General features: G+C 43.5%; 1 protein-coding gene and 1 long non-coding RNA gene across 3 annotated transcripts in view; both read left to right on the top strand.

Annotated features, from left to right (window-relative positions):
• Nucleotides 1-27889, top strand: part of PDZD2 (PDZ domain containing 2) — a 339767-nt gene that overhangs the window by 110622 nt on the left and 201256 nt on the right. For both annotated transcript variants that reach the window (XM_073891061.1, XM_073891060.1), the window contains exon 2: nucleotides 16421-17261. In XM_073891061.1, the coding sequence (XP_073747162.1) occupies nucleotides 16786-17261 (476 nt within the window). In that variant the 5' untranslated portion in view covers nucleotides 16421-16785. The remainder of the gene's footprint in view (nucleotides 1-16420; nucleotides 17262-27889) is intronic.
• The window catches only part of LOC112820313 (uncharacterized), a 34220-nt gene continuing 26431 nt past the window's right edge, over nucleotides 20101-27889 (top strand). The window contains exon 1 of the long non-coding RNA XR_003207096.2: nucleotides 20101-20246. This is a non-coding gene — a long non-coding RNA (uncharacterized lncRNA). The remainder of the gene's footprint in view (nucleotides 20247-27889) is intronic.

The raw sequence follows: 27889 nt of genomic DNA, 5'->3' as shown, positions 1-27889 counted from the left end.
TACTCACAAGGCAGCAGTGTGTGTTTGTGTGTGATCTCTCGCTTGGCTCCCGGGTAATGCGTTGGCCTTCCTAAGCTGGTGGACTATCACATCTGTGCTAAGAGTCGCTAGGTGGAAAAAGTAGTTGTTGCCAAAGGTCTCCCACACTGGAGTTTGAATTGCCTTGAAAGAGGCTGAGCTGTGTGAGCTTCTGATAACACACCTGGCTCTCTCAGGCCCAGGAAGTTTACACAGGGAGTTTCCGACTAAGACTTCATAGGTGTGGGTAGCAGGGTGCTGTAGGTGAACATGGGGGAGGGACAGTCCATTGTCACAGTAAGAAGGAAGGACTTGGCTTTTCCCTCTACTTGTGTAGCCAGTGTGACCAAACGAAGGCAAGAAGTCTAGTTTGGGTCTATGACAAGAAGGCCAAATTCAGATGCCTGGAGTGTGAGGCAAAGGACAGAGGCAGCGTGAAAAAGTGGCTCCTCTGTTGGGTAAGTCCCCAGGTCTCACCAAACCTTGGGCTCACCTTTGACTCCTCCTCTTCTCTACCCCCTTTCCCACCAACCTACTTGCATGTGGTCTAGACTAGTCAATCAGCCTCTGAAATGGCCCAAGAAGCTGCCCCATTCCCACTGCTCTGATCCAGGTGGTCATGATATCATACCTGAGCAATGAGGACGGTCTCCCAGCAGGTCTCCTTGCTGTCCAGTCGCACTCAATCTGTAGAAATCCCATCCGTATCCTTGCACACGCACATGCACACATGCACACACACCTACACACGCAGCAAAGTATGTTCATAAGCATTTAGAAATACAGGGAGTTAGAGGCGAAAGACCACACAGATCTGCTTCCATGAGATGAAAACAATGATCATTTTAGTGACTATCCTTCAGAGAGATTTTCATTCCTCAACACAATTTACATGTAATCAAAACTACTTTGTGACCTCTTTCCTTGCCTGTTATGGTGAGCATTTTCCCATGTTGATACTTTAATGAAATGAAATCACGTATCTGGTTATAACATTCCCTTGCTTAAACAATTAAATAAATAAAACCACCACCAACCAAAACCTGTTGCCTCCATGAGGGAGGTCAGTGGATTGGGAAGGAAGGGATCAGGAGGGAAGGGCAAACATCATCTGCCCCAACCTTCACATTAATCTCTCTACCCCACACACCACCCAACACCCTGGCATGCCCTTTACACCACCCCCTTTGCCTGTTGCACGAATACATGACCTGCATGTTTGCTCTGAGAATTCCATATGAATTGGCTTGTGTAAATGACTCCCACCTTATGCAAGGGAATTCTTTCATACCTTGAGATTTATCTTATTTAAGTGTCTGTCCTTAGGAAAGTTGGGAATCTCTTGAGGGCAAAAAGAGAACTTATTCAGTTTGTATTTTTAGCAGCTCATGTAATGCCTGGCACAGTGTGGTAGGCACTCAGTAAATATTTAGGGAATGAACTGGCCTTGATTTGATATGTCTGTTTTCATCCTCTTGCCAGTTTCACATGTTTGTTTTTTTATTAGTGTCCATGATTAATCCATATTATATTTTCTTTTCGCCCTTCACTATGTTTCAGTCTTGCTGTGCTGAAGTTAGAGCCCCTGGCTTGGAGCCATCCACTACTTTAATTATGTCTTTGCTGGTGGGGTGAAGATGTTGTGAGTTTCCAGTGGCTCTATAGTACCATTTAGAATCCCTGAGAAGCAAGCTCACTTTTTCAGAGTCAACAGCTCAGAGTCCGGCCTCCAAGCCTCTTCTGAAAAGTTGGTTTATAGGTATATGGAAATGTTTGAAACAGGAGAAAGCAGCATGGGTAGAAAGTTTCCAGAGTGGGAACTCCACCCTCAAAGCCAGGGGGTTAGCTCAACACTCCCTGGAGGGGGAAGGTGGCAGAAAATGCAAGCACAGGAAGGTGGAGAGGGATGGAGCTGGCCCAGGCTCTGCCCAGGGCTGGGAGATTCTGCACCTTCAAGGTGCCTGAGGGACTCTGACCTCTGCCTTCACCTCTGCCTGTGCTCCCCCCCAAAAATGCATAAGGCAGTTCAAACACCATGTGCTCCTTCTTGGGGTTCTGAGGCTGCTTAAACATGGAGGTTTTGTCAGAGGGAGGAGTCAATTTATTTTCAACACTTCATCAACAAACATTAAACTAGACCTATTTCTACCTAAACTCATAGGAAAGGAAAAGCTAGTTCAATTCTGCTCCTACACTGAGAAATAAGAATGCGCACATTTCTGCCCTCTGGGATAAAAATAGAGGCAGCTGGATCCACCTTCACTGCTGCAAATCTCAGAAGTTTACTTTTGTATGTCTGTCTTTGACATTCCCTTTTAAAAGAAGTCCCAAGCACAGTACCACATCTATAACAGGTTGTTTTCTGGATGCAGGTAACAGAAACCCAACCCAAACAGGCATCCACAGAAAAGATATTCAGTGGTCCTACAGGGTCCATAATGTCATCAAGGTGTCAACTTCATTTTCCTTCTCAGTGTGCCGTACTTAGCATTAAAGCTTCATCTTAGGCTGGTATCAAGATGGCAGCAGAAATTCTGGATTTTGGACTCAGCCCTGAAGACATCTAGAGGAAGAAGAGGGACCATTGCTTCTTGGCACTTTCTCTTAGGAGTGAGGCAAGGTTTTCCAGAAGACCCTTAGATGGCTTTACCTCATGACTCTTTGAGCAGTGTTGGGTCACCTGTCCATTCTTGAAACCACTGCTGGCAAGGGAAGGATGTTACCACTGATCAGCTCATCTTAAGAGCTGAGACACCTACTGCCCAGAATAGGATGGATTAATCTCTGAACAAAAATCAGTATTCCGCTAGGGGGTAAAAAAGAGGGAATAGATGCTAGGCAGACAGTCAACAGTTTCCTCTACAACTCAAAATAAGCCATAGAATTGGATATGTATGTGTATAAATACTGTAGTGATTTTCAAACAGTTTTGAGCTATGCTGTTCAAATAAAATTTTACCCAGAAAAATAAGCAAATACAACTGATAAAATCAGAGCAGCTGTGATTGTAAACCCCAGGAGGTTATGGTTCTAGGATCATACTTTGACAGTCACTGGTAGAGTACTTCTGGTGTTTATATCAAACAGTTTTCTATTCCTTGTCTCCTTTCATCCTTATGATATCCTTAGTTGTATTGTGTGGGACAAGAGGTCAGCTGGCGAGAGAAGACCAGTATTCACAGAATCTGGGCAGTCAGGGGCATTCAAGGAAGGGAACTGGGCTGGGAGTAGCATATTTGGGCACATGAGACTAGAGGCTGAGATGACAGGGAGCCAGGAAGAGAAGCTCCTCTGAGTGGGGTGGTGAGCTATGATCCCAGGGCTGACTCATTCACTCTCTGCCTGCATGGTGTGGGTGGCTGTGGCCCATGGGTGATATTTGCATCCAGGAGGAAGTGAGAGGCTTGTTGAGGCAGGAACACAGGTGCTGGGTAGGATTACTTCACAAATGGCAGACAAGGCATGAAGGTCAAAGGCTCTAAGAGCTTCATTTTGGGATGGGGGAGATGTAAGGTTACCACATAAAATACATGACACCTAGTTAAATTTGAATATCAGATAAACAATGAACACAATTTCAACATCATAGTCCCAAATATTACATGGGACATACATATACTAAAACATCCTATAAAATCCAAGATATACTTATACTAAAACATTACTCATTGTTTGTCTGAAACTCATATTTAACTGGGCACTATATATTCTTATTTGCTAAATCAAACACCCCTACGTGGCTGGGAAATGAGGGGCCTCCTAAAACATTAGGAGGTTAGAGCTGATTTTGTTCCCATGGTCTCCATTCTGAGTCACGGAGTAGCTAACACCTCTCGTTCTACCCAACCAATAGTTTCATCAGAAAAGGTCTGTTACATCAGAGGTACCTGAAACACTTGTTATAAATGCAAATATCTGAATGCCCCCATGGCCTCCAGGGATCCTGAGGCTCAGCCCAGCTTGGGAAGACTGCTTCAGCTTTTAAGTTCCTGAGGGTGAGGATGTCACTTTATTTATTGCATTCAATAAATATTTGTTGAATGAAGGAGTGAATGAATGAATGACTCCTCCCTGAGGAATCCAGTGTTTATCTAGTGCAACCCAGGAACCCCAGAAGCATAGGCGTCTTTCTTTCTGTTTCTCTTCTGGCCATGAGACCCGTGGGAAAGACTTGGGTGGAAGACGTAATGGCAAGTCTCGGAGACAGTGGGAAGGGAGGCTAATGACAAGACAGGGCAGGAGAGAGTAGAGCTACGACTGGGACCCACCAGGCAGGGGGCAAGAGCATCTGCCTAGGGAAGTAGGCCAAGTTTTTAATCACCTCCTTGGGCAAAGAGACTTGCGATCTCAAGTTGAGAACAGGTCTTTAGTTATTTTCACAGGATTCCTTTAGAGTCCAACTTGGCACATGATCCTTCACAGGGGAATGATCCCAAACCTGGAGTCATCTGACCAGGGTGCTTAAAACCTATTGGAAATGCTTCAACGGAACTTGGTGGGTGGCAGGTAATGGCCATTTTGCTAATCTTGGTAATTTCCCAGATCAACAGGGTGCCTGGGAACATCTATTGCCCACATCATCTACTCTGCAGGCCTAGCTGTGTAAAGACTAGATTTCTGTCCTAAAACTTTACACCCATAATGGATCCAACTTGTCTACTTTTCCCCCATTTAGACATGCCCCAGTGCCTACATTTTCTCCAATACAGAGAACTATAAAGGGTCTTTTTAAAAAAAATTCCAATTTCCTATTTTCCTGGCAAGGGGCTTTGACTTAATGGACGAGAACCTGCTTCCAAGCCGAAGTGAGTTTTTGCCGAGTGACGTCATGGACGCCTGGTGCTCTAACTCTCAACTGAATCTCAGGTCCCCTCTCAATCTGTTCCCCCATCTGTGTAGCCGGGATGCTGCCACAGGGCCGCGGGGCTCTGGGAAATGCTAGAGCTCTCTGGAATTCCAGCAGCATAAGGCTCCTCAGCAGGGCTCCAGGTCAAGAGTGGTAAGGAGAACATCGACTCCCCTGGCTTTTCCTTTGTGACTTTAGTTGTGTCCCTCCTGTTCTAGCCTCCCACAAGCTCACACACACCATTCTGAGCATGCTGCAGAGCCATGCATCAAAGCCATGCCACAGAGTGCCTGCTTCGTGACCACTCTTTGGTCTCCTGTGGTTTTGTTAAATCTGGAAGGTGTCATTGGTACTCTAGGGCAATAGTGAGACCATCCCCACAACCCTGAACTTAGAAACAAAGAAGACAAGTTTATATGTGGAGAATGAAACTAGTACATAGATCATACACAGTCGAATACCCAGCCTCGGCAATACCCAAATTAAGAAATTTTCTGCAAAAACCTAGAATCCAAAACTTGAACCATAGTAATCTTGGAGAGAATGGACCAAAATGTGATTATGCCCATAATTCAGAGAATAAAAAACAACACTTACTGATGTTAGGGTATGCGGTTTGGAGAAAAGGGTATGAATAGACGGGGGTAGTTAATGCAGAGAACAGAAAAGAAAACCTCCAGGAGCTAGAAGCTAGGGATACCTTTATGAGTGTTGTCTAGTGTAGGGGAGTCTTAATAGCTAAGCGAAAAGTTTTCCTTTGCAAAGCCCAGGTTGGAGTGGGAGAGCAAGTAGAGAGTACCTCAGCTGGGAGACCCTCCTGTGCTCATCTGGTTCTCCTTGTTCTGAAGCTTGCCTTCCACTGCATCCTGTCTGCAGGATGCCAGCAGCCTGCCCACTTCATAATTGTATTTTCAATTGAAAATTAATGAATGAGCTTTCTTGCTGGTAGCCATCTATTTACACTCGAGAGGCAGATACTCTTTCAATGTGCAGACAGAACTCATGTTTCTGAGCCTGGGAGCCAGAGCACATGAATGAGGGAAGTTGACCAAGATCAGGGTGACCTTGTGGCACCTCCCTGGCCTACCAGTGGCCTTCCCCAGCCACATCTTTTACCTTTGCACATGCTCCCACACAGTGACACTGACACAGCAAAACAGCATGATCTTAGGAGACCGTGCGTCCATCCTCCTTTCTCCTCATCTCTCAAGGTCATCACAGCAGTGCCCAAGTAGAGCCTCTATCTGATGATTTCCAGGCTAGTTCCTTTAAATTTCAGCCATCTCTTGTCTTCTTTTCTTTCTACTTCATTTCTCTCCCACCCCTCTTAGCAGCCAAGATGGCATATGTGGGGTCCATCGAGAGTGTGGGCACTGGTCTATCACACTCCTTTGATCTTTCCTTCTCCTTAATTCTCATCTCCTGCCTGGAAGAGGACAAGTGAGGGTTCTCTTGTCTCTCACTCCCATGACTTTGACTTGCTTCTCATGACCATCGTCTGAGTCCTTTCCCACAGCGAGGCCTGGGCAAAGGGGATGCTCAGAGAGGCACACGGGCTGTGCTCTGTGATCTTTTGGTTTCCTCTGAGGATACTGTCTCTGCACCAGGCGCTCCAGCCCTGACTCCTGGAAGCAGGCTGGAAGGGAGGGAGTGGAGGCTGGTCTCTACACAGTTTAGGCCCTTGCCAAACTGGAGCGTCTGTGGGTCCTCAAAGGAAACACCGGATTTCCTTTTGTAACCCCCTGACCCAGGCAAGTTGACTCCCCCTTCTTGAAACCTTGTGTTTTTTTCTGCCGTTCCAAAGAGCTTTTATTCAGTAGGATATATTTCTTCTTGTCTTCTGGAAGAGCTGAACTGTGGTTATAAGCACATGAACGTAAAACCACCCCAGGGCCCCCCTTCCTCCCTTTGTCTTGGCAGATATTCAAAATCTGATAAAGCAATTTGGCCCATCTCTTCTGCGGTTTAAAACTTCCATGTGTTTCAGAGGTACAGATCTGTGATTCAACAGTCTTGCACAAAGAAGAAGAAGATAGCAGGAGGGGAAGAAAGGGGGGGGAATCGGAGGGGGAGACGAACCATGAGACACTATGGACTCTGAAAAACAAAGTGGGGGTCTAGAGGGGAGGGGGGTGGGAGGATGGGTTAGCCTGGTGATGGGTATTAAAGAGGGCAGGTATTGAATGGAGCACTGGGTGTTATATGCAAACAATGAATCATGGAACACTACATCAAAAACTAATGATGTAATGTATGGTGATTAACATAACATAATAAAAAAAAAGAAAAAAAAACTTCCATGTGTTGTGTATATGCTTCTGAATGAGGCTAGCGACTCCCTCTTTGTCTTGCTAACTCAGCTCCAAAGTCCAGGAAAATGCTAGAACCGGAAAGAAACTTAATAGAACCACTGCATTTGGCAGATAAAGAAACTGAGGCTCAAAGATGCTACATGATCTGCCTGGGGACCTACAGCTAGCTAATAGCAGAGTATATTATTGGCTTTTATAAATATTTGAGTCATTGCTAATTAATGATGAAGTCAGATCCTGTGCACTTACATGCTAAGAATTTAAATATAGTGAGTAGATTATTTACCCAAAAGTCTAAACACCAGAAGCAGCTAAACAGTACAATTCTGAAAGAAACGACTGTAAAATACTGGAAAATAAGTCTGCATTTTTAAAAAATAACTCAAGTGGGGCAAAATGGGAGTGGGAGATACAGGCTTCCAGTTTGGAATGAATAAGTCATGGGGATAAAGCATAGGGAATCTTGTAATAGGGTTGTGTGGTGACAGATAGTAGCTACACTTGTGATGAGCATAGTATAAGGTATAGAGAAGTTGAATCACTACATTGTATGGACAATGAAATGTATGTAACATTGTGTGTCAACTATACTCAAAAAAATTCTTAAAAACCTCAAGTATAATTGAAAAAGAACTTCTGATACATGCTGTATATTGATGGTGTGGTCAGTAGGGTTGTGGATGACAGATTGGTGGTATCATGGCTGCCCAGTCCATACAAAGTAGACATGATGGTCACATTAAGATGGCCACATTAAAATGGGCAAGCACAGTGACTCATGATTATGGTGCTGCTAACACAAAAGTTGTGACTGTCTCAATTATCCATGTTAGATAGCAACTGTTTCAAAATATTGGATTGTTGTTTCACAAATATGTGACTCCAAAAATGGCCTCTTTCTCCCAACCATCATGTTATTTTAGAACTGAGATACCAGGGCACTTGGGTTGGTTAAATGTCTGACTCTTGGTTTTGGCTCAGGTCCTGATCTCAGGGTCGTAAGATCAAGCCCTGCATCAGGCTCCATGCTCTGTGCAGAGTCTACTTAAGATTCTTTCTCCCTCTCCCTCTGTCTCTCCCATTCATGCTCTCTCTCTCAAATAAATAAATAAAATCTTAAAAAAAAAAAGAATTGAGATACCTAAACTCCAGAAATATTGTTAATCCAGAACTGACCACATTTTGACATTCTGAGTAAAGAGTCCTGAACTTCAGATGTACAAACTTGTTTCAGTATTTGAAGCCATGGCAAATATATTTTAGAAGTAACAGAAATAATTTACAATATTCATTTTGGTTTTCTGGTCCCCAGATGTTTTCTTGCACTCATCATGATAGAAAACATGCATGATGTTTCATGAATTTCTGTAATCTCTATTCATTCCTATTTTTTTGTTGTTGTTATTTGGACAAATAGTCCATGTTTGAGGACATGCAATATCTTCAAGTATTAGGTTCTCAAAATAGCTGCCAGGTCATTCTTTTTCCTTTCATTTATTTTTCCTTTCTTCCTACTTTTCAAGGGTTATCAGACCCAGAAACCAAAGGATCTTTGTCTTGTCTTGATGTATATTTCTCTCCTCTTTAAAATTGAAGACTGGACGTGGTAATCCCTGAGGTCCCCTCTAGGTCCTCGTCTTCTATAATTTATATGGGAACACCTCTTTCATCCCCTAAAACCCCAGCATAGACCTTGTAAAGCTTCTCTTTCCAGAATCCATCATATGCCCACAAATGTACTATTTCATGGCCCTTCACACACTTTATTTAATGATCTCTTTGTCCAGTGGACCACAGCCTCCACAGGGCTGTACATCCTTTCTTCCCTAGCCTAGCATAATGCCTGGTACAATTAACTCTTGTTGCATGAAATAAACGTTAGATCAACTTCTGTCTCATATGCACGGCCACTAGTCTAGAGTCAGCCCTATAGATAGTTAAAAATTAGCCAGTAACTTGCTCTTAGAAAACATAAGCCAACCTAAAGGAATCACAATCATTTGTGTTTGCAATGTTTCTCAATCAGTTGTGGGTTTGTCTACAATACCTGGGGCTGCACAATGGTGCTAGTAAATCATTGGATGAATTCATGTATGCTTTTAGCTCTTTCAGGGGCAAAACCATGCATTGTTGCTGTTGTTGTTGTTGTTGTTGTTGTTGTTGTTTTGGTGACCCAAATCAATAGCTGCTAGTTGACAAAGTAGTAGGGTTAAAGTTGAAACACTCAGGGTTATATTCTGGATCTTAAATGTGAGGGTAAAGAGTAAATCAAAGCAATGTATTCCTTAGGGATTTTGTTCACCTATAACAGAATGTCTAATTAACAAGACTAAACAAGGTAGGGGCCTGTTTTTCTCTCATTTAATAAGTCTGGGGGGAGAATGTCTAGGGTTGGTACAGATTCTCAAGGATGTCAGACCTTTGCTTTATGGTTGGTCACAAGATGGCTGCCAAAGCCCCAGTCATCACATATGCATTTTAAGCAAGAAAAAAGAAAAAGAGTGCCCATAAAAAAAGAACCTTTCTGGTAACCCTACCAAACAACTTCATAGGCCAAGACTGTATGTTATGGCCACCCCTCTCTGAAGGGGCACTAGGAAACACAGTTTTTTGACTGGATATTTTCTCCTTAAATATGATGGACTTTTGTTAGGAAAACGAGAGAAGAAATATTATGTAGGCAGATAGCCACAGTTCCCTCTTTTAATTATTACTCAGACATACCCTTCTTTCCATGCATGGGATAGATTCCCCATTCCCAAGGGAGGTGGCACTCAAACCTCATCCAGTTAATCTATCAAGATTAGAGCCCCGGATCCCTGGGTGATGTGTGGTCCCTTCCGTCAGTTCTGGATATAACTCCTTGTGACCAAGCCCTGACACACCTAATGTGCAATACTAGAAAAGATATAGAATAACTATAATAAAAACCTCCATTTAGGGGGCACCTGGGTGGCTCAGGTGGTTAAGCGTCTGCCTTTGGCTCAGGTCATGATCCCAGGGTCCTGGGTTCGAGCCCCACATCAGGCTTCCTGCTCGGCGGGAAGCCCACTTCTCCCTCTCCCGCTCCCTCTGTTTGCGTTCCCTCTCTCGCTGTGTCTCTCTCTGTCAAATAAATAAAATCTTTAAAAAAAACAAAACAAAAAAACCCCTTCCATTTATAAAAGGAGGGATGGAAAACACAGCACTCTCCATAGCAATGACCAAATTCTCGTGAGCAAGAATAGCAAGAGTTCAACCCCCCCCTCTTGCGGCAAGAACTCCTGTTCATTGCCCTCCAAGGCCCTCACCTCTCTCTGGGAGGTTATTCTTCATTCATTGTCTTCCATGGCCACGTATGTGGTAGCTTTGGAGAGACACCCTTTCTGGGTGCTCTACACGTTGCCTGTTTCTTATAGAGGTGAATTGCCCAGGGGAGGGAGGGAGAACAAGAGTTATGAGATTGCTGTGAGGATTGAACCATCCCAGGCTGTTACAAACCAGGTTTGGGGTTTTGGCAATACAATTCCCCAACAACTTCATAGGCTCCTGGTCAATTCCTAATGATTTGTTTTCTTTATTTCTAGCTTATGAGTTCTACCCATCTCCCTAAATTTTAACTTAACATATACTACTTAATGTGTGCTGCAGGAACAGTTGAAACAATGGCTTCCAGTGGGTAATCCCACCTTTGGCAACAGGCGTACACAATCTCTGTCCAGGTAGGATACCATCCACCCCCTCCTGATAAAATAGGTTTCTCAGCCTTGCAGGATCCAGAATATGGGCCTCTCTGGCAATTTAGATTGTAGGCTGAATGTCCAAAATACCTTCCTTAGGGGCACCTGGGTGGCTCAGTCGGTTAAGCATCCAACTCTTGATCTTGGCTTAGGTCATGATCTCAAGATCATGAGATAGAGCCCTGCATCAGGCTCCGTGCTCAGTGAGGAGTCTGCTTCTGCCCCTCCCCCACTCTCTCTCTCTGTGCCTAAACCAATAAATAAATAAATGGAGTACCTTCTTTAGCAAAGTGATATTTCTTCCCATCTCACTTGCTGGCTGAGTTGAGGAGCTCTAGACTTTACTGAGAATGACAAATCATCTATTCTAAAAGTTTCCTACCATCTTTTCTAATACCGCAGCCTCAATCAGCACATCAGTGACTTCCCAAGGTATAGCAGGTGGCACTTTCACCAAATATTTTACATGAAATAGCTAGGGTCACCTTTCCAGTCTGCAGATATCCAAGTTCTTGGCATCTGCTTCCCTCCCTTCTTTTCTCACCCAATTCCATGTTTTAGATTCTGTTACTTTTAGTTCCCTGACTTCTGGGTATCACATTGTGTTATTTGTTTGGGGGTTAATTCAGCTAGTTAGTTGGATTTGGAAAAATCCAAAATAACAATGATTAAACAACATGGGGATTTGTTTTTTCTTTTCTTTTCTGTTCTTCTCCTAAGTAATACTGGTGTAAGCCCCATGCAACAATTTCTACTTTCATCTCATTGGCCAGAACTATGGTGTATACTATCCATACCTCCAAGAAAGGCTGAGTTTTAGTTGACTATATCACACCCAACAAAATAAAGGAAGAAAGAGAGAACAGGTATTAGGTAGAAAGGCACTGGCTTCTGACACAAGGTACCTATTTATTACGTGAGGCCCATTGGTGGCCGTGGAGCGGCGATTACAGGGCAGAGTGCTAGCCTACATGGCCAAATCCAGTGGATCTGGGTTCTAGTCCTGATTAGACTTAAAATTAGCCTCTCTAGTCCTTATTTAGCCTCTCTGATTTTGTCATTTATCTGAGTTTCTAAAAAGGAGATACTAATAATATCTCCCTAGAGTATTGTTGTGGCAATTAAATAAGGTAATCAGTCCTTGGAAAGTGCTCATTTAGAATAGTGTCTGAGTGTGGTTATGCTCTGAAAACATTAGCCATTAGCCAGTGTTGGTAAAAACAGGGTCAGATGCCCTTGTTTTATAGAGAATGAGACAATGGGGAAGCATCTAGCTCAGTGGGGGCATCTCCCCCTCCCTCTCTCTTCTGTCGACACACCTATTACTCACGCCTATCCCTAGGCACCCAAGCAGGCTCTCACCTCAGGGTCTTTGCATGTGCTGTCTCCTCAGCAGGGAACAGCCCGCCTACAGAGATTCTCTCACCTCAGCCCCTCACTTTATTTAGGTCTCTTCTCAGATGGTCTTTCTTAATCCCCTCATATTTCCGTCATTCACTAAGCATTGACACTACCATAATTCTCTTCATAGTATCAATCCCCATCTGACATTATAGTGTTTTATGTTTACTAATTTGCCACCATCACAATACAGGCTTCATGAGGCTTTGTAGGAACATTGTTTTGTTGAAGACCCTGCATGTGACAGGCACTCAATTGAACATCTGTTGAATGAATAGTAAATATTTAATCAACATTAGTTTATTTTTAAAATGTGAGATTTTCTAAAAGTCAAAAGAGGAATCCGGCCCAGCAGAAAAGAAGACTAAGGAACTTGGAACTTAGCAGAGTACAGAATAGGAGGACATCAAGAATTCAGGACAATCGCGAGGAGTTAGTACAAGATAGCCCAGTGTGAATCTGTCTTTGAATAAGGTCTAGATAAACCCAAGGACCCTTTTGTGCAACCCCCTGCCAGTTTCAGGAGTTAGCCCGTGGACTTCAGGTGACTCTGGGGCTGTGACTTCGGCCAGATGATTGGTTTCACTTCATTCAGTGTTTCTCCATCTTTTGCATTAATTTCCTGCTCTCCTCACCCTGGAGAAAAAACTTAATTTAATTTAAATTCTAACATAAAATATTGGGTACTAAGGGGTAAGATTCTGTCATATAGGATTGAACTTTGTAGGCAGGCATTAGCCATTACAATATCTAAGATTTGTTGGCCTCCTCAATCCAGAACTACTTTTCACCCCCTTGTGGGTGATATTGCCCTGCTGTGCATGCATAATGTAACTGAAAGAGGATCTGAGAAAGTTGGTAGAGTCTAAACACAGTATCAAAATCTGTTAAGAAGCATTCATTTTAAATTTTGAATGGCTAAGGCTGTCAGCTTCAGGCAAGTCAAAATTAATTTAAATTATCATGGTTGTTTGCTTTGAGATGGGACTCTAATTGGAGAATTATGTATGATAGACAAAAGTGAACTGGACCATTCAGTGGACCTTCATGTCTACAAATTCTGCTCCCTGTTGAAATTGATCTTCAAGATGAGAAGCATTTAGACCTCTGCACAGGTCAGCCACTGAGGGAGGTTGTATTTGTAATTAGTTGCAGGTTTCTGTTCTTCTGAATCTTCTCTGGGTCAATGTTTTGTTCACTGGAATGTTTCATTGGATGTTGTGAAAGAACCACTCATTTTATAGTATTGCAAAATTGTGTATCTTTTCTAATGCCCTGAGTCATTTCAAATCATTGTAGTAGATTGGAATGCTTCTATTCCCCTTGTTTATAGAAACAGGAAAAAGACTTGATGGAACAGGGGGCTGGAAGGATTACTGGAAAATTCCCAATGATAGGCATGGATTTCAAAAAGTTATATAGTCCATGAACACCAAAATAAGACTAAATATCTTGAAATAATTTTTCCTTTTCTGAAAACTCCTTCCCTGCCCCCACAGCATTCACAGTCAGAGGGTGGGCTCCCAGGATGATATCTCCTGGCCCTGCTCCATGTTGAGCCAACCAGCTTTGCTCACCTCTAGCCTATTAACAACTTTTGAGTTGCAAAGTGCAGGAAACAACTCAAGGTAAAGTTTATTTTCATTTAAAGGGTTTTTTTAGTTTAGTTTTGCTTTACCTTTCTTCTTTTTTCCTAAGTAGTTAAATTTTTTAAATGTAATTTAATGTAAGGATTGATATAGTCATTCGGGTTGAAGAGGAGGGTAACAATGCAGCCCTATCTAGGGTGTCTGAAACTAAGACCCAAATTTTTTGTTTTTTCCTCTTCCAGGAATACTGTGGAGAAACCAGAGTGTTCTCTCCCGAGTCTTGCACCTCTGCCTTCTCCTAATTAATTTTATTTTATTTCTTGGAAGGGTGGCTTTCCTTGCTACTTTGCTACTCAGTTTACAGCAGGTAGAACATTGCCATCCAGAGCCCCTAGTTCAAAAGTTATAGCTCTCTTCAAGACTAGACCCTCCCTCTCTCTCGGTCCTAGTGCTTAGTTCTCAGGGAAGAACTGTGTTCCAGCTTGTATGAGATCCCCAGCTCTGGAGCCATCACCAGGGGCTGGGGGGCTTATATTACACAAACATGGCTTCCAGGAATGTACCTTTGTCAATTCTGTTAAGAGAGTTGTCATAAACTTATTACACACTGGTTTCCCTTATTTAGGCATCTCCCCAATAGACTATGAATTCCTTTAGGGCGAGGAATTTGCCTTATTGATGGTATATTTTCAGTGCCAAGTTCAAAGCCTGGTTTTTAATTGATGTTCGGGAAATATGTATTGAATGAATACAAGTTGACAGCAAGAAGAAAAATTCTCTAGGGTTTTCTTCGATCAGATTTATTTAAAGAGCAACTTGCCCAAGATGTTTACCCTGTTTTCATATGTATGCAACCATCTGAACTATGACTAATATCCTGAATCATTGACCATTAAAATTGTAATTTACAGGGTATTTAAAAAATTGTTTTAAATGATTGAGAGTCTACAAGTTGATGACACTGTGCTGGGATAGGGAGTACACCAATGAATGAGACACTGTCACTGTATTTGAGGACCTCTCCAGACCTTGGAGATCACTTAGCTTAACTTTCTCATTTTACAGATGAGAAAATGGAGACTCATAAAGATTGCTAGGCCTGATGGAAAATATTTTGATTTATTCATAAGATTTTAATATGTCTGTGTGGAGTCACTTTGCAGCGAGAGGTGTTACTTGTTTTGGCCAAGGGGAACATTCAGTTTTTGTACATTTGTGGATTATCTTTTCTTTGATCTTGCGTTTCTTTTTTAATAGGCATGTGATTATGTAGATTATATTTGCTAAGCTTTTGATTTATTTGGAACCAATTAATAGCTGGCACTCAAGTTCTTTGGAAGCTCAAAACTTGCTATGTTGGAAATTTCTTTATGGTTACTGAGTAATAAGTCCATGTATTATTGACATGCCTTCTGACACCTCTCCCATTTATTATTATTCCTTGTTAAATCTACTTCCTGAGAAAGCTAGAGAATGTTTTCCATCTTAGATGGCAAGTTTATGTTGACTTTCTCTGGGCAAAAGTGAAATTCAGAGAAGAGAATGAAGAGTCATTTTTCTGTGTTTACGAAAGATGGAGGTAAACATTTTCTTTGGTGGATTGGCAATGGAATTCAATTAGCCTTTCATTGTGGGGATGTATTGTGTGCCAGGCACTGTACAGGATTCAGCGGGGGCCAGATTGCTGCCAGCTCTCATGGGGGAGACCCTGCCTGTTGCAGCTGGCAATGCAAGGGGGATGCATCACTGCTTTAAGCAGTGTGGTCAAGGGAAAGCCAAGGAGAGGCCAAGTCTCTGCACCCAGAAGCATGGAGAAACATTTCTCTGGAGGAGATAGCTTTGGGGTTGGACTAAGAGTAGATCAGTTGCAACAGTTTACCAAAAGAAAAGAGGAGAAGCGACTAATAGCTGCAGGGTGCATAGGGACATGATCCCCTCTGAGGCTACGTGATGAAGATGGAATGATGGCTGAGCTTAGGATGGGTATTGTCCTAAGCCAGAGCCCGAACCTCTCTGTGCTGTTGATTGGCTCTTCCTCTTCTTGGCATCATTGTCAGTCCTGGAGTGGAGAGCCTTCCCGTGTATGCAGTTGAGCTGATCAAGACAAATGGACATAGATTTTAACTCCCTAAGAATGTAAGCTCTTACATATGTCCAGAACCCCTCTAACAGTCTTCTAAGGAGTCTTTCACATAGCCTTCTGGTTGGATATGAGTTTGATGGGAGTTGTCTTAGAAAAAAGTCATCTTATTTCCCTGATGATCAGGAAAACTTCCTGGGGAAAGTCATTGTTCCAGAGGTTTCTGTCTGGGGGAAGGGTGTGTATGTACGTGTGCATCTGTATATCTGTGTGTCTGTGTCTGTCAGTATGTCTGTGTATACAGAGCGGAGGGATCTTAGCTGGGGAATGAGGAGAGGCATGAGTTTCCTGGCTCAAAAAAGCAAACGTAGTCCTTCTGTATTACATGAGGCCATGTGTTCTGTATCAGAGGGCTCACAGTTGTGACCCAAATTTTTTGTTTTTTCCTCTTCCAGGCATAAATGGGACCAGGTGAGGTCATGCTTTGGCTGCTGGAGGCATACCCCATTTCTGGGTCATTTGCATGGGCCCCACTGTGAAAGGAACCAAGCAAGAACTTGTCAGACACTTCCGTCCTTCTCTTGGTGAGCACTCCAGGCACAGCAATTATCCCACTGTGGTTCTAATTGTGTCCGGTCCTCCTCTTGCAAAAGCAAACAGCCCAGTCTCAAGTAGGCATCCTTTAGGCTCATCTGCCAGCCTGAACATGAACACAGGCAAAGCTGATGACAGCCAGGGTTCCCAAGGGACATGGGGCCTTCCAGGGTCCAGCCCCCAGAAGCAGGTCCTCTCATGATGTTGGTGTCTGGGAGTGAGCACCATGCCCATCACCCAGGACAATGCCATGTTGCACCTGCCCCTCCTCTACCAGTGGCTGCAGAACAGCCTGCGGGAGGGTGGGGATGGCCCAGAGCAGCGGCTCTGCCAGGCGGCCATCCAGAAGCTGCAGGAATACATCCAGCTGAACTTTGCTGTGGATGAGAGTACGGTCCCACCTGACCACAGCCCCCCAGGCATGGAAATCTGCACTGTGTACCTCACCAGGGAGCTGGGGGACGCAGAGACTGTGGGCCTCAGTTTTGGGAACATCCCTGTTTTCGGGGACTATGGAGAAAAGCGCAGAGGGGGCAAAAAGAGGAAGACCCATCAGGGCCCCGTACTGGACGTTGGCTGCATCTGGGTGACAGAGCTGAGGAAGAACAGCCCGGCAGGGAAGAGCGGGAAGGTCCGACTGCGAGATGAGATCCTCTCACTGAACGGGCAGCTGATGGTCGGAGTTGATGTCAGTGGGGCCAGGTGAGTGGGGGAGTTGGCACAGGGGCTGGATGGGGGACCCCTGTGGCTCACTTAATGTCTGCTGCTCCAGGCTGTAGCTACAGAGGGTTACAAGACCTACTCTGGTAGGAAGCCAATGGCAATTTATCCTATAAAGGGAAAATACACTAAGTTGAAGGATTGTGGTATTTGTATTTTTCTTTTGTTGTTTCATTCTCTCTTAGAGGACTCAGACTCAGAGTATTTTCTTTTTTCCGGACGTTTGGGTTAGAAATAAAAGAAGTGGCACATGACACAAGAGTATGAGAAATGTCATATTGAACCTGTACCTCTGAAAACAATTTAATTGATTGAATTAAAATAATTTTTTAAAAAATTTAAAAAGTAAATATTTGGAAATATAATGGTAAAAAAAAAAAAAGAAATGTCACATTGAGTTAGACCCTCTTCCTCTCAACCCAGCATCTCCCCTCTAGTTGGAGCACCAAAGGTTGGGTCCTGGATGTATTTCTATCTGCCTGTCCCATGTCACCTTACTCACAGACTCATAGTCCAGAAGCCCCTTGAGATACTTAGAACTATCTTTAGACCACCAGGCACCCCTGCCCTTGCCCCCAGTTTTCCCATCCTGGAAAATCCACTTGATGATGAGCATATTTCTGTTTTTCACCTGTATGGCCGCCCATCATGGCAGTAAGTTATGATTGGACTGTAGTTTCCCAGGTGACTCAGAGTCCCCAAGACCACCCTCAGCCTCAGTGATTTACTAAAAGGATTCAGAGGACACAGAAAAACTCAGGGATACAGTTTATTACAGTGAAAAGACACAGATTAAAATCAGCAAAGGTCAAAGGTACACAATGTGGGGTCCAGGAGAGAGAATAGGTGTGAGCTCCCAGTTGTCCCTCCCAGTAGCGTTGTCCTGGGAAGGGCTCAATTCTCCCAGCAGTGACGTGTGACAACATCTGTGGAGTACTGTCAACCAGGAAAGTTCATGAGCCTCGGCACCAGGGTTTTTCTTGGAGGTTAGTTACCCAGACATGGAGTGCCTGTGAAGCTGACCTTAGTTACTCAGTGTCCAGTCCTTCCAGAGTTCAAACTAATGCCACTTGGCCCAATGCCCCTGCCATAAATCACATTATTAGCATAAACTATCTGGTATCAGGCAGAATATCCCAAGGGCATAGAGGTTACCTCCCAGGAGTTAGTCAAGAACCACTTCTTTCTTTAGAATGGACACGGGTTGAATACCCCAAATTTGCTGTGTTAACCCTTTACACACCAGGGTTTTTGTAATGGTTATATGTGGAAGAGACAAGAAAAGAGAAGTTTGAAGATATTCTGAGGTGCATAACTTTTGTCAAGCCTTCAGGGGCTCCTGTGAGGACGGCTTCTCTGTCCCAAGAGAAGAGAATCATGAAGAGAGGGTCACCTTGAGAATCATGATGACCTTTGAGTGAGGAAGACATCTAACCCAAGGAGATCCTGAAGGGAAGAAGCCAGAGCAGAAGTATCTTAAGTTTAATCTTCTCCTTCCCTTCAGTCTTCTACCAGAGCTTTCCATTGGCAGAAACCAGCCAGAAGCCAGTGACAAGGGAGCCCATGGGGACTGTCCACATGTGTAAACCTGGGGCAGAGGGCAGGGTAGAGAATGGGGAAGAGTGGGCATGGAGGGGCAACAAGAAGTCATCAGGCACATAGACTGTGGTCTTAGTTTAAATGAACCAGTGCATGGAATAGTCATAGCACAGGGCTGACTGGCATGTGTGAGTACTTACTCAGTAGAATCTCACCAGTATTCTCTTTGGGTTGCCTATCTGACTGAAGAGATGTTCTTGGCTCATGGCTGGGTCCTGAACTGGCAGTTATTGGGAGAAGCTTCATTTTCAAGGAGGGGTATTGAAGAGAAATTATTCTATTTAAAATTAGAAAGTGTTCTTAGAAAAGAAACAGGACTGGCCACTGTAATATTCGTTGGTGTTGAGAAGGTGATCTCCAGACCCTGGTGGCTGAGTCCTCAGGGTTAGAAGCAGGGATCAACATGGAGCTTGAGGCAGCCCTCCCAGAGCTGCCACTGAGAGCCCCCACCATTTGCAGCTGTCAGCTTTGAGGGGAGCTGCTTTGGATGCAGAGGCAGAAGGAAGAGCAGGGAGGGGACATCCAGTAGGAGAGCACAATGGCCAAGATCTCCTGCTCTGGAACCATACAACTAGTGCTACCTCCTCAGGCTCCCACACTTACAAGCTGGTTGACCTTGGAAAAATCATCCCTCTTACCCTTGGATTCCCTGTTTGTGACATGGGAATAATAACACTACTGAACCAATGTAATACAATAATGCATATAAAGGGCTTAGCCCTATGTTTAATACACAGTGTTCAATAAAATATTAGCCTCACAATGACTATTCTATATGGAGAGCGTTTGCAAAGACTAGGAGTTTCTTATCCAAGAGGTTGCTAGATCTTTAGGATTTGGAAGAGTGTTTCCATACTGGATAAGTTTTCTCATATCTGTTAGGCTCCTTAATGGAGGCTCCAAGGACGAGGCAAATATGGTGTGGTAAGGGGAAGCAGTCCGCGTCTGGGATTCTGGGTTCTCTCCATAGGTCTTCTAGCAATTTTAGCTTTGAGACCTTGAGTAAGTGTGTTGGGATGATGGAGTGAGGGTGGGAGGGAGGTTAACTGCAGCTGCCTATGCCAATGTATTAGGAGTGAATCTCTGAAACATTTCATATGACCCACCTGAGCTGGTTTTATCATTCTAGAAGCTCACAGAGGTGAAGCAGTGTTCCCGTGATGTCACAGTGATAACTGGCAGAGCTGAGACACTCAGTCTCTCTCTTCTGACTCCCAGCTAGGGGTGGTACCTGATCCAGCACACCATTCCACTTCTGTGTGGTCAGGAAGAGATATTTGGATGGATGTGGTCAGTGGGCATCTGGACTGAAATAGCTGAAGTCAAGGAGCTTGGAGAATGGAAATAGGACAAAAGGTTGGGAAACAGGTCTGTGAGATTGCTAATTGTTATGCTCAGATGTACCTGGGATTTGTTTTAATCAAGTATGATAAGACACGCAGACAGGAAAATGACTGTCAGAAGGGAAGAAGTTTACACTCACAGATCCCTAGAAATAGGAGGAAGAGCACACCCTTCAGGGCTTCATGGAGAAGCAGCAGTGTTAGTCAGGAGGCAGGGGGAGAAGAAGGGAGAACATGGCCCAAAGCCTTTATTGGGGTTTTCAAGGGAAGGTTTGGGTGAAGCATGGTAGCTACTCTGAGCAATCTTAGGATTTGGTAGTTTGAATAATTTCAGCAGATTCTGAGCTATAGGATGGTCTCCGATTGTCTAGTACTTGGCTTGGGATGACTTAGGGGCAATATTGTCTTGATGTATGAGAGTCTGACAAAGGAGAGAGTTGGGGTGTGGGCTCTGGATTGGTTGATTTGTATATCAAAGGCACACTCTCAGGGGAGTTGTTTGCTATTTCTAGGAATTGGCTAAACCCTGGGAGGGTCAGTCTCTCTGGGATCAAGGAAGGCCCCAAATGCCAGAACATCAAGAATACAGAAAATAAGGAAATTTTCCACAGCTGAGGAAGTAAATCTCCCAAACTAACTTTTTCACTAGTGAACAGTCATGACTCTGAAATTCCTTTCTCTGATGGTACAGTCATGTGTGTATGCTGGATGGTGACATCTCCCCAGAAGCCTCAGAGATGCAGGGGTGATAGAAGGAAAAGACCAGGACCCGCTGGTTGGTCTTCAAGAGAAGTATGAAAGTGAATCAAGTAATGAGGAAGGACTCCTAGAGTCCTGGGCTCCCAGTGCTCATACAACCAAGAAGTTGACAAGACAAAAGGAGACTAGCTCCATTTTCCAAGATTCCCTCCCTAGTTCTCTGGTGCAATTATAAGAAGTACCACTGATTGAGCAGTTGCTACCATAGTGGACATTCTGCCATCTGCTATCTCATTTTATACCTACCACAACGCTATAAAGGACAGCTTTAGATGAGAAACCTTGGCTACAGAGGCCATGTAACTTGCCCAAGGCAGAACCAGAGATCTGCCACCATAGTCTGTGCTCCTGTCTCCTGTGCTATACTTCAGCTCAGCCCCAGAGCTATACGCTGGTCCTTGCTACGTGGTCTGGTGCTTAATTTCACGGATGGTTTTCAGCTTCACAAAATACCTCCTCAGTCTAACGGCGGACACCAGCGAAGAAAATGACTAGAACACTGTAAGTCTTCCCCCTACCCAAACTGACAAGGAAAACAGAAGCCCCCCACTCCATCTTATAAAAGGAAACCCAATTTTAATATAGAATCCGCTTGGCAAACATATCTAAGCAGAACTTTAGGGCTAGAAGCACTTTGCGATTAAGTTATCAGGGAATTTAAAGTGTTTTGAATGTTCTCAAGATGCTCCTTTTCACTCTGTAACTGGCTAAAGGTTTCCTTCAACACTAAATTTTTCCACATACCTATGTAGGTTTTGTCCTAAAAACTGGTGAATACAAATTAGGGTTTTGTAGAGACCCCAGTGTATCTCTGCAAATAGCAACCTCAATTAATGTGTATCCCCTTACTTGTAAGCATAAGATTTCGGGTGTCTGAGTACTAACATCACACCCCACGCCACCCCACCAATATGATATGTTAGTTGTCCACACCATCACTTGGAATTATAATATGAGGCACTCTTTTGGGCAATCCATTCTGCTCCTTCTCTTGAGTTTGATTTTGAATTCAAAACTACCTTAGCTGATGTTGTGGCTCGAACTGTGTCTTCTAGCCACCCACCTAATCCCCATTACCAAGTTCATATTTTGAAGTGTTAAACCCCCCAGTACCTCAGAATGTGGCCTTCTTTACAGATGTAACTAGTTAAGATGTGGTCATCCTGGAGTAGGGTGGGCCCCTAATCCAGGAGGACTAGTGTCCTCCAGCAAATTTGGACACAGACATGCACACATAGAGAGCACCAAGTGAAGATTGCAGTTATGTTGCCACAAGCCAAGGAACGATCAGGAGTTCGGAGAGAGGCCTGGAAGAGATTCCACCTTGGTACCTCAGAGGGAACACAGCTCTGGCAACACCTTGATCTTAGACTTTTAGGCCCCAGAACCGTGAGACAAATTTCTGTCACTTGAGCCATTTGGCTCATGGTACTTTATTATGGCAGCCCTCGCAAACTAATACATTTGGCATTTTGACCCTGTCACCTATGGCTAGTCAATTATTTGGGCTATTTCCACCCTGACAAGAGTTACTCTGGGAACTAGAGAGCGTGGTGGATGTTTTTGGAAGAGGACACCCTGAAAATTGTGGGTGTGTTACGTGTGGGAGGAGCAGGTGCAAAATGTGAAAGATGAGGTCATGGTTTGCTTATTTTAAAAATTAGCTTAGAGTCGATCTGTAAACTTGCCGGCCCCTGCAAGCTCTGGGAGCCTCTTATTCTTTTCAGAGGTAACAGCCCCATCTTGCAGGCACAGCTGGTAACACACAGAGGAAAGTGTTTATTTGCAAGCTCTAATCATACCTACTCTAGGGAAGATGGGATTTTTCTGGAATGTTCAATTTACTTTTGTATGGTGGAGGGAGAACTGAGAAGGTTTTTTAGATGATTTCCTACAAGGAATACTTTGTAACCCCAGTCCCTCCCTCCCTCAGCCAGCTTTCTATAAGTAAACCAGATCTGTTCCCTGAGGACAGATTGTTCCAAATTGGTAACAAAATATGGAATTAATTAAAACATAACCCACACAACAAAACAAGTAGCCTTTTCTGAAAAGTAAAAGGGCCCATGTTTCACTTAAAATGTATTTTCCAGGATGTGAACCATGACTGGACTTTTTTGTACATTAATATACACTTTTTTTGTACATTAATAAACAGGAGAGGAGCATAGTGCAAAGAACATGGAGCTCGGAAAGATGGGACTGGCTTCCAGGCCTACGTGTTGGCTGTGTGACTTTGGGCGAGTTACCTCAGCCACAGGAGGTTGATGCTATTTCCCCAATAGGGTCATTTAGTGGATTAGATAAGATGATTTAGTTAATGTACTGAAGAGGCATCTGGCATATGGTAGATGTTCAGTCAAAGCTAACTTTTAACACCCGTCCTGGTCAGCCTCAGGCCATCTGAACCCAGAGCACAGCATGCAACCGAGAAGAGGCCTTTGAGTTGGAGGGACAGAGGAGAGCCTCAAACTTTAGCCATGCACTCATCAGGAAAGAGAATAATCTGCAGCCCTGAAACCAGGGTGATATCAAGTACTGGGCAATTGGGATGGCATGGGTACCCGCCAATTGGAAAGGATGCTGGTTCCCTGCAGGAACAGGGTCCTGGAGCCAGAGTGCACCTTTGAGTTACCAGCACGTGAGAAGTGCATGATCCTAGGAGACAGGTCAGGGTGCTAAGCTGGCTGGAGGGTCCAAGGGGCTCTGGGCAATTGGCCAACTGGCATAGGAACATTACATTACAGACTGGGCAGACTAACTGAATATCAGCCCTGACCACAAGTAAGTAACCTTCAGCATAGTACCCGTTGCCTTTAAATTGTGTGTAAAATTAAATTTAGGGTTGTTACAAGCTCAGACTCCGGTTACCCATAGCAACCTTGAGTTCTCTCTAGGTTATAGCAGATTTTAAACCGAGTGTCAAATGCTGCTAGAAGGTGTAACTTGGAGAAATGACTGCAGGTAGTGATGTAGGAGATACAGAAAGGAAGAATTGCCAATTATACCTTTATAATATAGTCTCTGGGGCCATTTAGCATGAGCGTCCTGCCTACCTGAATATGCCCAAAGGCACCGGTGCTCTATTCAGGACTGTATATATAGTAAGAGGTGACATCATGTTGACCTAGAGACATTCAGGCAAGGTTAAACTATATTTAGCTTGCTTTTGAAGAAGCCTGGGAAGCGTGTAATACACTTTAGAAAGATTTCCATTACAGAAGGTTAAAAGGAAAACAAGTTTCAGCATTTAAAATTCAATTATCTGGAAAACTCGTCATGTGGAACAGCCCATTCCCCAAGGATGCCATGGAAATGAAGCATTGCAGGACCTTACGTTTGTGCCCACTTCGTTCTTAGTCTGCTTTCCCCACATGCTATTTCATTCCATGACTGGTTTCTGGAAGGAATCCCAGAGTTCATCCAAGTCCAACCAAGAAGGAAACTGAGGCTCTAGGGCATGGCTTCCTGGAGTCAAGGACCTTCTTAAGAAAAGAGCAAGGACTAGAATTCAGGCCCTCTGACTCAAATTCTAGAACTTTTTCTTCAACACTACAAACAGTAACCAATGAAATTAGATTTGTTTTTTTACAGTTTACTGTTGACAGTAAAAACAAATAGGAAATCAAGTTTTTCTACATTTTTCTACCCCATTCTCTAAATGGATGGTAAAATTACATCTAGAACCTTCCTTCTCTCAACAAGAGTTTAACTTATAGCAGCTTCATGAATGTATCGTTGATGGCCAGCTGTTGGACTGGACAGTGGGAGCTTGATTTCCCTCAGGTCTGCAGAACGCTTCCTGGGCAAGGCTGTGGAGAATCTTCCACTGTTGCCTGCCATCTTGTGGCTGTAGTTGAGCACAGTGCTGGGAATTTTAGTCAAGTTTATTATTCATTAGGCTGTGTGGGTTTCTCATCTGTGCTGTTAGGATGGTGTTTTCAGGTTTCAGAGCTCTTTCTAGAATGGCAGCATCTGAGCCATCCCTGAGCAGCAAGTGACTCAGGTGCCATCTCTCTCCACTCAGTGCCTGGTGTCCTCATGCTGCCCCCCCCCCCGACCCCATGGTGTCTCCTCCTAACACTCCCAGCCCTGGTCCTCGGGTCTCCCACAAGTCAATGAGTCATGATCTGATTAACCCACTGTGCGAGGCTCTTTGTGATGGATGGTAGAGGAAGTTGGCCTTCCCCAGTCTAACTCAATCCTCCTGAAATCAGAAAGCCTCAAGGAAAGTGGAGAGCAGGGCCACAACAAACACTACACTGGCCAATGGGGTGGATTTTGGGGGAAAACTGGCAACTTTGGCATATCCTCAATCACAGCCCACAGGCAATGTCCAGAGCCACTTAGAGAGCAGCATTTCACTGTCTGCTTGTCCTCAGGAGGAAAGAGATTACACTAAAGGAGGCACTTCCCATGATTTAAAAGGGATCGAGGTTCCAGAGCACCATCCAGAGATGCTCTTTCATTTCATCCCGGTGTCCTCATCCCTCTGGTACCCATCAGAGCTTCCACTGGGTGACCGACTTCAGCCATGGGAGATGGAAAACCCCAATCTCCCACTTAAGACACTGGCTTTGAAACTTCTAGCATTACTTTTGGAAATTGTCGTAATTGTAATTGTAAACCATAAAGAGAAAAAAGACAAAAGCATCGTAGTTGGGATTACAGTGTTACTGGCCTGACTTCATGGCCTTCTCCTCTCCAAGGGCACTCCTGGGCCATTTTCAGCCATTTCTTGACTTCTGCTCATTTTTTATGTCCAGGTATTAAATAAGTAATAAGGTTTTTATTCTCTCATTTTGAGCACCAGATGCCCTTAAATGACTCTCAAGTCTTTCTTTTCCAAAAGGTCGTTGAATTCCAAGCTTTGACACCTGTTTTGGCCCTGGTCCCTCTCATTCTTGTGATGCAGATGCAGGTAACGCATGGCCTGGCTCAGCTGTTCATAATCAACCTGTTTGCCAAGCACAGGAGTTAAAAGGCATGAAATTCCTGTCTTTTGGTGTTCACCTGTGAGTTGCTGCCTCCTCCTGGAAGGGAATAAAATCTGATAATTTTCAGGACCCAAGAATGTATAGCTCTCTCTTTGGTACAATTTATAATAAAACATGGGTTTTAACAGTTATATAGATTTCTTCATTGAATCTTCTTTGAAATCTGGTCTTCCTTCAAAGATTTTGAGGGGTGAGTTTGTTATACTCTATTTAAAATGGTTATGAAGATGTGACTCCTAGTGGCTTTTTGGATGATCAGGCTTATCTTTGTTGAAATGCACAAAGCAACATTCAAAGGTGTGAGTGTCCAGGTTCTTTGCATCTCAGAGCCACAGAAACCTGAATGCAGGGACATCAGCAATGATCTAAGAGCTGACTCGCCCCACAGTTACTTCGTTCAGAGCTCTTTCTTCACCAGAGAAAGGATGATTCTACCATTTACAATGTTTCCTGGACTTAAATTTAGCCCATTTCCTTTTGCAGAGGGGAAGGGAGACAGAGGGCCAGCCTGTTTTGATAGCTGAAATGCATGTTTTCTCAGCCCTTGGGCCTGACTTGAAGGTTAGGCCGTTTAAATGGGGCCAGGATTAACTAAGAAACTTTTTTGACTTTTGTGATCACAGATATACTTTCACAAATGTCCCCGAGGGAAGCTGAACTATTATGGGGAGAAGAAGGAGTGGGTGTCCTTCTTAAAAATTCAGGCTCTGTTAAGTACAGGTCTCTGTCAAATTGCATGGCAAGTCTTGAGGTTTTTTCTGACTCAAGGGCTTTATTTAGTCCAGATGTCCATTCCTGTGAAGTCCTTGTCTGACCCAGCAGAGTGAGCAGAGAGGACTTGAATGGCAGTCACTAGAGACGGTTCGTGCTTTGGAAGATCTGTTGCCCAGTGGGATGCCCAGAAAGATCCATGAGATAGGTGAAAAATTTATTAGCATCCCAAGATACATTATTTATCTTAAAAAAAATGAGAAATTGAACTTGACGAATATTTTAGATATGGTTGACGTTGGCATCCTTACTCAGTCCATATATCAAAAGGTCCTGTGTCCTGTGTGGTATGTGATTTGTCCTGAGGGAAGAAAGGATGATCCACAAAGACACCGCCCCCCCACTGATTAATTCACTTTTTGACTTATTTCAAGGAACTACAGTTTATGTAGTCTCAGTGAAATAGGTTTATGGATTAAATTATTTCATTTTAGTTAAATTAAACTTCACCAAATGGACAGATAAACTAAAATTCTTCAGGGGAAAGAAAAAGAGGATTAAAAATAACATAATTAATGCAGGTGTAGGCCAACCATAAGAAAATGGCTGAGTTGACCCTTCTTACCACTGATATAGGCTCAGCCACAGTATATGGTAAAACTATGACAATCTATTCAGGTTGACAAGAAGTCAGACAAAAAATTAAAATTTGAGACTACAAGAAACAATGTGAAATATAAATTTCTGGCCCTTATCATTAAAGAAAATCATCACCGTAAGCATAGATTGTACCTTGAGATAATACTTAATGATGGTATGAGGCCATCATAATTAGGAAGATATTTAAAATCTAAAGATCCACCACATGAATACAAATAGTTTTAAATATTTTAGCAATGTTTAAAATCATGCCGTACTAAATCTAGTCCAGAATTCTACTAAACTGAATATTTAGAAGCCTATCTGGAATTTCTCTTACTTGTTTAAGGCAAAAAGTCACATCATTAAGAAAACCCTCATTCTTCCTAATGCAGTCAAAATAGCCAAGATAACCCATGGAAAACAATATAACTGCAAAATAAAATGTCTGATTTTGTCAGCAAATTCTGTTGGAAGATGCACAGAAACACTGCTCAAATTTTAAAGAAACAGTGTGCAGTGTGGGAGGTTTGCTAGGCAGTTGGAAAAAAGTACTGCTGTT

This window comes from Callorhinus ursinus, unplaced genomic scaffold, assembly GCF_003265705.2.
Source record: "Callorhinus ursinus isolate GAN/ISIS: 27379988/994484 unplaced genomic scaffold, GSC_fseal_2.0 scaffold3, whole genome shotgun sequence".
Lineage (NCBI taxonomy): Eukaryota > Metazoa > Chordata > Mammalia > Carnivora > Otariidae > Callorhinus > Callorhinus ursinus.
This window is presented reverse-complemented; position numbering and strand designations above follow the sequence as displayed.